This window comes from Musa acuminata, chromosome BXJ2-3 (assembly GCF_036884655.1).
Source record: "Musa acuminata AAA Group cultivar baxijiao chromosome BXJ2-3, Cavendish_Baxijiao_AAA, whole genome shotgun sequence".
Classification (NCBI taxonomy): domain Eukaryota; kingdom Viridiplantae; phylum Streptophyta; class Magnoliopsida; order Zingiberales; family Musaceae; genus Musa; species Musa acuminata.
Window position 1 is genome coordinate 3,574,048 of NC_088340.1, and position 12,191 is coordinate 3,586,238.

At 35.3% G+C, this 12,191-nt stretch overlaps 1 protein-coding gene across 1 annotated transcript; it reads left to right on the forward strand.

Moving 5' to 3' along the window:
* The first annotated feature begins 217 nt into the window (after positions 1-217).
* LOC135606404 (putative clathrin assembly protein At4g25940) lies at positions 218-11,929 on the forward strand. Its single transcript, XM_065097425.1, has 15 exons — positions 218-507; positions 622-691; positions 901-998; positions 1,373-1,511; positions 1,586-1,713; positions 1,803-1,895; positions 2,013-2,063; positions 3,304-3,369; positions 3,453-3,518; positions 3,622-3,702; positions 3,804-3,884; positions 5,506-5,676; positions 5,768-5,840; positions 10,970-11,091; positions 11,519-11,929. The coding sequence occupies exons 1-15, from the start codon at positions 418-420 to the stop codon at positions 11,825-11,827; spliced, it is 1,638 nt and encodes a 545-aa protein (XP_064953497.1). The 5' UTR covers positions 218-417; the 3' UTR covers positions 11,828-11,929.
* Positions 11,930-12,191: the final 262 nt, after the last annotated feature.

The following is a 12,191-nucleotide window of genomic DNA, read 5'->3' on the forward strand; positions in this document are numbered from 1 at the left end:
ACAACAGCACTTCTCCCTGTTTCGCCCATCGGACGGTCAGGATCCCAAGTAGATGATCATCCGCAGACGAGCACGGATGCCGCGTAACGTTGCGAAGTTTAAACCAGTCGAACCGCTACAACGCCAGACCGATTACCCCAAAGCGTCGTCTCCTGTGCTGCACCCGCAGAAACATGATTTGCGGGCCCCACTTAACCCGTTTGGGTACTTTGTCGGGTTTCCTTCTCGTGTGCAGGGGCAGTGGCCTTTACATTCTAACGACAAGTAGGAGAGAGAGAGAGAGAGAGAGGTCGTTGGAAGAAACCTCGCCGCGATTACGAATACCACCGGGATCTACTCCTCCGCCATTCTCCTCCTCTTCGGCTGTCGCAAGGGACGAGTGTTTGGCTCAGGGTCTCTCTCCTCCTCCGAGATCGAATGGGGACGCTAGAGAGCTGGCGGAAGGCCTACGGCGCGCTCAAGGATACAACCACCGTCAGCCTCGCCAAGGTCAACAGCGAGTTCAAGGTCCGATCTCCTCCTTCATATCGCAATCATAATGGCATTTTTGTGCTCCGTTCATCCCGGAATCCGACACTGGTACATCTTGTTTGATGTCTTTGGACTCTTGCGTTGTCGAAGGATCTTGACATTGCCGTCGTCAAGGCCACGAATCACGTGGAGTGCCCGCCCAAGGAACGCCACATTAGAAGTGAGTCCCTCGGCTTCAGATCCTTGTTTTTGGTATACAATCTTCTGCTTAGCTCAACGGATCCGTATTCTGAATTGTTGGGATCATTAGAACAGAACTAGGATCTTTGATAGCCTTCCTTGGATTTTACAAAACGCGCAGTAAATGGATCTTGTATGTCTGATTTACTGGTACGATCTAATCTCATGGTTTCTCTGTGCGTAATTTAGAGATTTTTGTTGCTACGTCGGCAAATTGCCCACGGTCTGATGTCGCTTACTGCGTGCACGCACTGGCTAGGAGATTGTCCAAGACTCGTAACTGGGTGGTAAGTGCCCTTGTTATTTGTACCAGACAATGCTCGTTGATTTCTCCAGGTTGGAAATGTGATGCATCATTTCGATCCTATTCGAGTTCAGTAACTGATCGTGAGTAATCCAAAGCAATCTTTTGTTTAATAAAGGAGTTAAAAAACGATTTGTTAAACATCTATCTTTAGCGCAACCAATGAATTAGAGAATTTGCAGAAGAATCCACTTGCTTATGCTAACTTTAAGTTTTAATGACATTTTTCATCTATCACTGCCACTTGTCGAGCTTATGATTTATAAATTTTTTTATAGTTATGCAGATTCAGGAGACTTTATAATTGATGATACTTCATATATTTGACAGAGCTTTTGTGCTGTAAATATTGTACAGGTTGCACTGAAGTCATTGATAGTTATCCACAGGGCATTGAGAGAGGGAGATGCTCCATTCAGAGACGAGCTATTACACTATTGCCATAAAGCAAATATTCTACAGATATCATATTTCAAGGACGATTCTAGTTCTGTTGGTTAGTTTACTTTGACATTTTGCACAATAAATTCTGGTAAAGGGCGTTTCTTATATTTCATTTTCTTCTTTTAGCTTGGGACTGCTCTGCATGGGTTCGAACCTATTCACTATTCCTGGAGGAGAGACTTGAATGCTTTAGGATCCTAAGATATGACATTGAAGCAGAGGACTTGAGAAGATCTTCAGATGATTCCTCAAAGGTCTATTTTTCACTTCTAAGAGCCAGTTTGTTGTACAAACATGCATTTTCTTTTTTAGTAGCTCTTTTTATAAGTTTTTGGTCTTCCAGAATTGCAGTAGAACAAGAACTTTAGGTTGTCAGCAGCTTCTAGAGCAGTTGCCAGCTTTACAACAGTTGCTTTTCCGGCTTGTTGAATGCAAGGTTGGCCAAAGGCAATGAAGTTGGGAGGCTTTTTCTTATTTTTAGTAATGATTACTAAGTTCTTCCTCTCGTATTAGTTCAGTGTTATTTACTTGCAAATATTTTTACTTGTTTTAGCCTGAAGGAGCAGCATTTGGCAACTATCTTATACAGTATGCCTTGGCTCTGGTATGTTTATGCTCCTTTTGTGTTATCTTGGTGAAAAAATACAAACCATGAATTATGAGATCTGATACATGCCTTTTCAGCAAACTTAGAAACCATATCAGGAAAGCCTTGAGCTCTATTAACTATTACTTCAATCTTAATCAGCATTTACAAGTTACCAATATTGGTTGGTTGAATTCCTTAAAGATCACATATTGGCCATAGTGCCAAGCAGACTCTACCTTCTCCTTCATCCTTGTTCAGGCTTATTGAGATTTTATTACTTAAATGAGCCAATTATCATTTAAAGTCTTTTTTATCTCTTCCATGAAAACAAATGATGATTACTTTATCTCTTGTAGAGAAACCTTCTCGTCCAAGTTCTTCAATATGAATTTAGATTGCAACTGATTATTTTATTCTTCAGAAATTTTCTCAATTAAATACATTAACATCCCCAAGAATTGCCAATCATCTCAGATCCTCACAGGCACATTTCAGTTTTCTGTTTCATACAGAGTGGGACTTAAGAATTGTTGCAACTGTGACAAATTTGACCTGAGCAATAGACACCTCATTGAAACCTTTTTGTCTCATTGGTTTTTTTTCTTTTCTATAAATCTTATATATATATATATATATATATATATATATATATATATATATATATATATATATATATTTGTTGACTCAGCAGTTTGGTGCTCTTTTTCTCATAATACTTTATCTCCCTTCTTACTGATAGGGAAAGTGGAAGATTGAGTGGATACTAGGGCAGTATGAATTGCTTAACATTACTAAGTGCATAGATGTAACAAGCCTCACTATTAGTTCTGTTTCTGACTATCTCCAAGTCCTTAATTAGAATAACTCCCTTCCATTTGCTAAAGTCTTTTGAAACTTATTCTTGCACTTACATCTTGGGATACACATGGTTTTTAGTTCTGGTTCTATACTCTTTGCCTATCCAAGCCTACTTTCTTATGAACCTCCTTCAGATTGTTGATGATCTTAATCATGCTCATTTATCCTTATATCAATAAATAGAAGTGATCAATCGCCGTCACATCAGACGTTTACACAAATGTGAGGTGCTCCATTTCAAACTTGGCATGAGGGTTTATTTAACACAAAAACCGCTCATCTAGGGCATGACTCCATATATTTGACCCTCCATTGATCCTACAGTGGTAAAAGCTATATGATGAGAGCTTTGCTTTATGAGAATCAAACTTGACATTTTTTATTGTTCATGAGTCAGGTTTTAAAAGAGAGCTTTAAAACGTATTGTGCAATCAACGATGGGATAATCAATCTTGTGGATTTGGTAATGTTCTTTTTCATAGTTTTTATCTGGCTTGTATCAGTTTAGCCCTTTCCCTCTTTTGATGAATCAATAATTCACTGCAGTTCTTTGAGATGTCAAGACATGAGGCTATTAAAGCGCTCAGCATCTATAAAAGAGCAGGCCAGCTGGTATCTTGCATCATTTTGGGCTTTGTTTCTCTTTAATAAGAAGAGGAAGTGCCAGAAAATTTCTTGACAAAACTAACTCAAGTTGAATCTTATATATTGACAGGCAAAAAATCTTTCTGAATTTTATGAGTTCTGCAAAGCTCTGGAGCTTGCCAGGAACTTTCAGTTTCCAATTTTGAGAGAGGTGATTTGGTCATCTTAACTTGAACTTGACTTGCACCCTTCATACCCACCTTTTATAGTCATGGTCTATATATGCTTTTGATGTCAATACCTATTCTTCAGCCACCTCCTTCATTTATAGCAACTATGGAAGAATACATTAGAGAAGCACCCAAAATTGGTTCAGTCTCAAACCTGACACTGGTGAGTGTCTTTAAGCATTTACCACATATATACGGATTCCAGTGTGCAATTATGCTATATTTGATTTACAATGGCCTTCTATATAAAATGGAGCATGTGAACATTTATATATCCATCTTTACATGCATATGATTTGTTTTATAAAATTTATTCTTGGAGCATGTGAACATTTATATATCCATCTTTACATGCATATGATTTGTTTTATAAAATTTATTCTTAGTCTCTCTCTATTTCTTCCAATTTACAAATTGGACCAGTTCTTGTGATTTTTCACTTGTATGGTTATGTGTATAAGAGTATCAATGGAAACAGTCCCATTATACTTCTTAAATAATTCTTTTTGTTATTAATTACAATGGTCTTAAACAAACTTAGTCCTTAGTTCTGTTCTGCATAATGCAGCTCGATTATGCTTTTGAAAAATGAATTGTTGCACTGACTGAAATGCTCTAAATTTCAATCTGATACAATATTGGGTGGTAGGCTTACTGTCAGGTACATCTAGGTACCAATCAGCTCAGTGTCTGAAAACATTATACAGTGAGAAATTAAAATGTTCCATTTATCAAATTAATTGACATAATTTTTCTGTCCTTTGGGAGCATGGATTTTGGCAATAATGCATAATTTTGGTGATCAATTATTGAACAATCAGAGCTAAATCTGTTCTATAATGTGCAAAGTTATCACTTTGGTTCTCTCACAGTTCACTTAGATGCTTGGACAGCAGGATGATATATCTGTGAGAAAGAACGAGAACATCAGTAGTGCAAAATTGATTTATTTCATTTTATTTTCATGCTTCAGAGCAAATAGTAAGCTATTGTATCTGCAATACATTTAAGAGATACTTGATATGCGTGGTATATATCAGTCTGATAAGGGACCTGTACGGGGGGGTACATACCGATTTATTGATATATTCCATCATATTATGTGTTGGTACATCTGTACGGATCGGTACGTATTGTACCAATGGTTGGTTGGTACATTGATATGGACTAGTAAGGTGAACCATGATCCTAACAATCAAATCTTGTTCGGCCATTTGCTAAATTGGTGGAAGTTTAAATGTACACTTACTGAAGTTCAAATAGTGACTTGGAATATTGAAAATATTATGTCCTTTTTACCTTATATTGAAAAACTATATGACTAAAAAAACTAGCTGACTGTGCATTTTCTAACTATCAGTTGATATCTTATGTTCATCCTCTTTTTGCTGGTAAAAGGAGTTGGAGTTCGCTATAGAACTCCTCCACATGTTTTATCAAGTCAATATTAGCTAGAATTGTTTTTCTATCAGGATGTAGTGTCAACTGCCTTCAATTAATTATGGCATTGATTCCAAGGAAAAACTTTTAGGTGGAAACAATTTGACTTCGATTAATTAAATTAAAGAATCTTACAAGAAAGCAGCTTCTAATATTGTCCCATATGAAACAGTTATTTTCTTCTCCTCTCAAATTTGTATCAACTGGTTTGTGGTACTTGACTTTTCCAATTTATTTTTGCCTCAGCATTTAGATTCTGTTGCCTTTTTTTCCTCCGGATTCCTATACATCAATTCTCTCAAAGATCACTTACTATGATAGATTTATCTGGAATGTTGAAGCAGGAATATCAGGAAAGAAACTCATTGGAATATAAACAAGATGAAACTTCTTCCCCAGAGTCTTCAGAGAAACCTGTTGTAGAAGATACCGAACCTTCACCAGTTGAATTTGTTGAGAAAAAAGAACCTGTTGCTGAGATCCCAGCTGAGCCAGCAATGATGGGTGATTTACTGGTACAATTCCCTTTTCCACCTTTTCTTCCTTCTGTTTGCAGTTGGCATTTTCAATTTAATATCTGATTCGATATCATAATTTGCGATGAAGGGTTTGGATGAAATAATTCCAGTTGCTGCTGAGCTTGACGAGATTAATGCATTGGCTCTGGCTATTCCACCTGGTAATTCCATCATTTTTTACAAGTTGCATCTTTTTTAGAATGTATTGTATTTTCTATCTGGCTGCTGCTTATAAATTTGCGCTCATGGTTATTGCTTCAGCTTTTTTTATTTCACATGAGTAGAAAGATAGGATGTAAATGTTGAAATTAAGTTTAATTTAGTCGATCTTACGGATGAAGAAATATTATCGTATCTTGAAAAAGGATATGGATCTTCTGAAAAGATGAAGAATATCTTAGATATTTTGGAAGAAGGTAAAATCCTCTTCAAAGATGTTGTAATCTCTCAAAAGTTGATATGTCTAGAAAATTGTTAAGATATCTTGGAGAAAATATATCATCTAAAAAGTTAAAAATTGAGAAAATTTTTAGTTTTTGTCTTTTATAAATGTTGTCTTATCCTATCATCTCGTATAAATAGATGAGAGGAGATCATTTGAATGTAAACTTGAACATTCGAGACCAAAATAAAGTTAGGCTTTTATCTTCTTCCTCAACCATTCTTCTTCCACAACTCTACCTCATTTTTAACAAAGTGATGTCTGAGCCAAATTATCCAAGATGGCTACCAATATATCATTCTCTATATCCTATCTTACTAACAATTATGAAAATTAGAGTATCCAAATGAAGGCCTTGCTTAGATCGCAAGATGTATGGGAGATAGTAGAGAAGGGATATAATGAGCTCCAAGATGAAGCTACACTCATGTCGAGTCAAAAGAATTCCTTAATGGATATAAGAAAGTGAGAGAAAAAAAGCTCTTTTTTTTTTTAATCTATCAAGGGCTTGATGAAGGAGCATTCGAGAAAGTTGCCATCACCACCAACTCCAAGCAAGCATGAGAGATTCTTCAAAATTTTTGTAAAAGAATAGAGATATGAAGAAGGTATGATTCCAAGCTCATGGGGTGAGATTGAAGCATTAAAGATGAAGGAGGTATAATCCATTTCAGACTACTTCACAAGAGTCTTGGTCATTATTAACCAACTAAGAAGAAATAGTGAGACATTACAAGACAACTGAGTGGTGGAGAAATTTCTAAGATCCTTGGATGTAAAATTTGACTATGTTGTGGTGGCCATTGAAGAATCAAAGGATCAGCCATGACCATTGATGAATTTATAGACTCATTGCAAGCTAATGAATAAAGAATACAAAAGAAGAAGTTAGAATAAATAGAGCAAGCTCTTCAAAGCAAGCTTTCCCTTAAAGACAATAATAAAGAAGCTAAAGGAGAAAGAACCAAAAAGGTCATGGTCATGGTCCTGGCTGTGGTAGAGACCATGGAAGAGGCCGAGGACAATTACAACACAACAATAATGATGAAGAATGCCCCAAGAAAGGAGAAAGATGTGGTTCCTTGAGAGAAAGAATGTATAATAAATTCAAATTTCATTATTATACTTACAACAAGATTGGTCATTATTTATCGAAATGTTAGTATAATGATTTTAACCAAGTTGATGAGAAGGCTAACTATATGAAAAATGATTTAAAAAAAATGAGTTTATCTTATTTCTAGAACAAAAAGGAAGGAAATGTTCACAATAAAGACTTTTGATACTTGAATAGTGAAGCAAGCAATCACATGTGTAGGCATAAGCATATGTTCATAGAGCTAGATGAAGAAGTCAATGGACAAGTTTCTTTTGCAGACTTCTCAAAGATGAAAGTAAAGGGGAAAGGTAAAATCCTTATTCAAGCTAAAAATAAAAATCATCATTTTATTTCTAATGTCTATTCTATGCCCAACATTAAGATAAATATTTTAAGTTTGAGATAACTTTTGGAGAAAGGATATAAATTATAATGTGCATATAGAGAATAGAACACTCATACTAAGAAATCAAAGCATAAAGATAATTGCACAAGTGCAAATGATCAAAAAGTTATTTATATTGAACATAAAGCATGTTGATCATAAATGTTTGAATGCTAATTTGATAGATAGCTCTTGGATATGACACTTGAGGCTTGGATATCTCAACCTTGGTGCACTCAAGTTATTATCAAACAAAAGGATGGTGGAAGGATTACCACACATCAACTCTCAAAATCAATTTTGTGAGGCATGTATTCTTGACAAGCAACTAAGGAAGAGCTTTCCAAAGGAGTCAATCTATCATGTAAAGAGGCCTCTTGAACTAATCCAAACCGACATATGTGGACCAATATCTCCAACTTCTTATGGTGAGCATTGTTATTTTCTAACATTTATTGATAATTTTAGTAGGAAAACATGAGTCTAATTCCTAAAGGAGAAATAAGAGGTTCTGAATCATTCAAGAAGTTCAAAGCACAGTGGAGAACCAAAGTGGTTATACCATCAAGGCCTTATGATTGGACCATGGAGAAGAATTCACATCAGAGTTTGAAGGCTTTTGTGAAGCATGTAGTATTCAAAGACCATTAACGACACCTTATTTCTCTAGAAAATGGTGTGGTGGAGAGAAAAAATCGAACCATCCTCAACATGGTCAAAAGCATGCTACAAAATAAGATGTCAAAGGAGTTTTCAGGTGAAGTCATTGTATATGCGGTTTACCTACTCAAAAGATGTCCAACAATGAGTTTTGAAGACATAACACCACAAGAAACTTGGAGTGGCAAGAAGCCTAACATCTCTCATTTAAAGATTTTTGGATGTATTGCCTATGCCTCTGTTTCAGATGAAAGAAAAATAAAATTAGATGACAAAAGTTTCAAATATATTTTCATTGACTATAATACTTGATCTAAAGCCTACAAGTTATTTAATCCAAAAGAACAGAAAATGTATGTGAGAAGAGATGTGGAGTTTCATACAGATGGAGTATGGAATTGGAGTATAAATATGGAGGAATGCAAAGACAAAGTGATAAATGAAGATCTTACACCTCTATCATCTCTTTATATCAAGCTTATCTTTTGAAGAAAGTCCGACATCAAGAAAAACAAGGAGCATATAAGAATTGTACGAGGTGATAAACCAACTCAATCTTGTTTATCTTTATGCTATTGAAGAAGTTTTTTTTTTTGAAAATACAATTAAAGATAAGAAGTGGAGGAAAGGAATAGATAAAGAGATTAATGCTATAAAGAAGAACAAAACACGATAGATCACAACTTTACCTAAAGGTCATGAACCCATAAGAGTCAGATGAGTTTTTAAAGTGAAAAAAGAATGCTCAAGGAGAAATTAAAAAGTATAAAGCAAGACTAATGGCAAAATGACACAAGCAAAAAATTTGGTCTTGAGTCTATTGACTATGATGAGGTATATGATCCCGTTGCTCGAATGAAAACCATTAGATTGCTTATCTCTTTAGCTGCTTAAAACAAATGAAAAATTTATCAATTAGATGTGAAGTCCATATTTCTAAATGATTTTCTTGAAGAAGAAGAAGTTTATATTGAACTTATGGGATATATTGAGAATGGATATAAAAATAAAGTTCTAAGATTGAAAAGGTCTTTATATGGGTCGAAGCAAACTCTAAGGGCTTGGAATGCTAAGATTGATGCTTACTCTAAAATTAATGGTTTCAAGCAATGTCCTTATGAGTATTCTTTGTACTTTAAAGAAGAAGATGGACGCATGTTACATATTTGCTTACATGTAGATGATCTAATCTTTACAAAGAATAATCCTCATATATTCTAAGATTTCAAGCAAGCCATGACAAAGGAGTTTGATATGATCGATATGAGGTTGATGTCTTATTTCCTTGGCATAAAAGTGAAACAAAGCAAAGAGGGCATCTTCATTTCATAAGAAGCATATGCAAGATAAGTTCTTAAAAGATTCAAGATGGACGATTGCAACCCAATTAGCACATTGATAGAATGTAGTGTCAAGCTATCAAAGAATGATTAAGACAAAGCAATATATGCAACTCTTTACAAGAGCTTGGTTGGAAATTTAAAATATCTAACATGCACAAGACCAAACATTCTATATAGCATCGGCCATCGGATTAGTAAGCCAATTTATGGAGGAGTTTAAATCAACTCATTGGAAGGCCACTAAATGAATTTTATGCTACATCAAGAGGTACTCTCTCCAAATGGTTTATTCAATTCGAGTTCTAACAATTTTCAACTTCTCAGATATTTCGATAGCGATTGGAGAGGAGATGTTGATGATATAGAAGAAACACATACGGATTTATGTTTTATATGAGAGATACCACAATCACTTGGACATCTAAAAAGTAACAAATTGTGACACTCTCAACTTTTGAAGCCGAATAGATTGTGGCATTCTCATGCGCTTGTCATGCTATATAGTTAAGAAGCTTGCCAGAGAAGATGCATGTCAAATGAGAAGCAACATAAATTTACATCAACAACAAATTCACTATTTCACTAGCAAAGAACCCGATGCATCATGAAAGGAGCAAGCACATTGACTTGAAATGTCACTTTTTCCGGGAGCATGTGAAGATAAATAAAGTTGAACTCATTCCTATCAAGACTCAAGACTAAGTAACCAATATGTTACCAAACCACTTGGAGTTCACTCATTTACCAAGTTTAAGTCACTTCTTGGCATGATGGATGAAAAAAAATTAACCTTAAGGGGGATTGTTGAAATTAAGCTTAATTTAGTCCATCTTACTTGATCTTATATGAAGAAAGATTTTGGCATTTTGAAATATGGCATGGATCTTTTGAAAAGATGAGAATATCTTGGATATTTTAGAAGAAGATAAAATCCTGTTGGAAGATGTTGTAATTCCTCAAAAGTTGATATGTCTACAAAGTTGTCAAGATATCTTGTGAAAAGAAAATATATCATCTAGAAAGCTGAGGGAATCCTTAGTTTTTATCTTTTATGAATGTAGTTTTGTATTATCATCTCCTATAAATTGATGAGAGGAGATCATAAGCTTTAACATCTGAAACCAAAACAAATTTAGACTTTTATTTTCTTCCCCAATTATTCTTCTTCCACAACTCCACCTCATTTCTAACAGTAAAACCATACACAATGCCAAATGCTTGTTTTCTGCCTGTATCCATTCATCCAACTAAGTGATAAACTTGCACATTTAGAATATTTTGTTTGCGTTCTACGGTGCCTCTCTAAGTATTTTGTCCATTAACTTGAATTTTCTTTCAAAATTTTGTGCATATATCTATAGGGGGTGATTCTATACCAACAGCCACTGGTGATTTATTCAGTCCGGGAGACTCTTCAGGCTGGGAGCTGGCACTGGTGACAACATCAAGCAACAATAACAACCAACCCACTGAAAGCAAGCTGGTATGTGTTGTTTACATGGCAAGATTAAATCCTGTTTTAGGCAACAATAACTGCTTAAAACACTGCTTGCTGATTTCTCTTGTTATCTTCCTGGACCAGCTTTTCCATTTTTCTGTCAAGAGAAGTGTGTCTAGATTGCCTAAGTTCTGTGGTGATCAATGTGTATCTTGTTTTCTTGAAGTAGTTAGGAATGACCATAGACCAAATAAAGGACTAAGAAGTTCTATAATAGTTGAAATATCATAAGTTCTCAAAGATCCAGTTTTATTGTAAGTGGAAGTCGTATCCATCACTTTGGATATGAAATATGTGAGATGAGACCGCTTATCATTATATCAGCTTAGTCCAACAATAACTTGTTTCTGATACTATGTCAAATCATGCAATTATCTTCCATTAATAAGTCCAGTTTGTTTGCCCTTAACAGGCTGGTGGATTCGACCAGCTCCTGCTCGATAGCTTGTATGATGATGCTGCTAGGAGACTGCAGAATACAGCAGTATGTCATGGTGGAGTAGCTGCCAATCCTTATGAATCCATGGACCCTTTTGCTATGTCGAACTGCATTGCACCTCCACCCAATGTCCAAATGGCTTTAATGACACAGCAGCAGCAACAGAACATGATCATCCCACAAACCTATCAGTCTCATTTTTCTCATCCCCAGGTTGCATCCTCCAATCCATTTGGTGATCCATTTGCTGCCCCTCTTCAAGGGAGTTCAAGTTTAATCTGAACAACAAATTCTTGTCCTCATATTCAAATTCTTATTATTTTCTTGCTTGTACATTAACATTTTGTTCGTGATGATATATAGAAGAATTGGGAGAGTAACTTCTTGTCACTTGCCAGTGGTGTTTGAATTTGCTCAGAAAAGTATTTTCCTGTGTATGTTTATTCCATTGTAAATTGGTGATGTATTATTCTCTGCTTTCAAAATATATTTTATCCTATCGTCCAATCTGTAAGCGTATCTAATGCATCTTTTGTTTCGAGATATAATGAGAGGTGAATTAATTTTACTGTTATCCCAAATCTTGTTTAGTATCACATATTCAAGCTATGATTTGGCATAAAAAAGAAAACAAAAATTCTAGTAG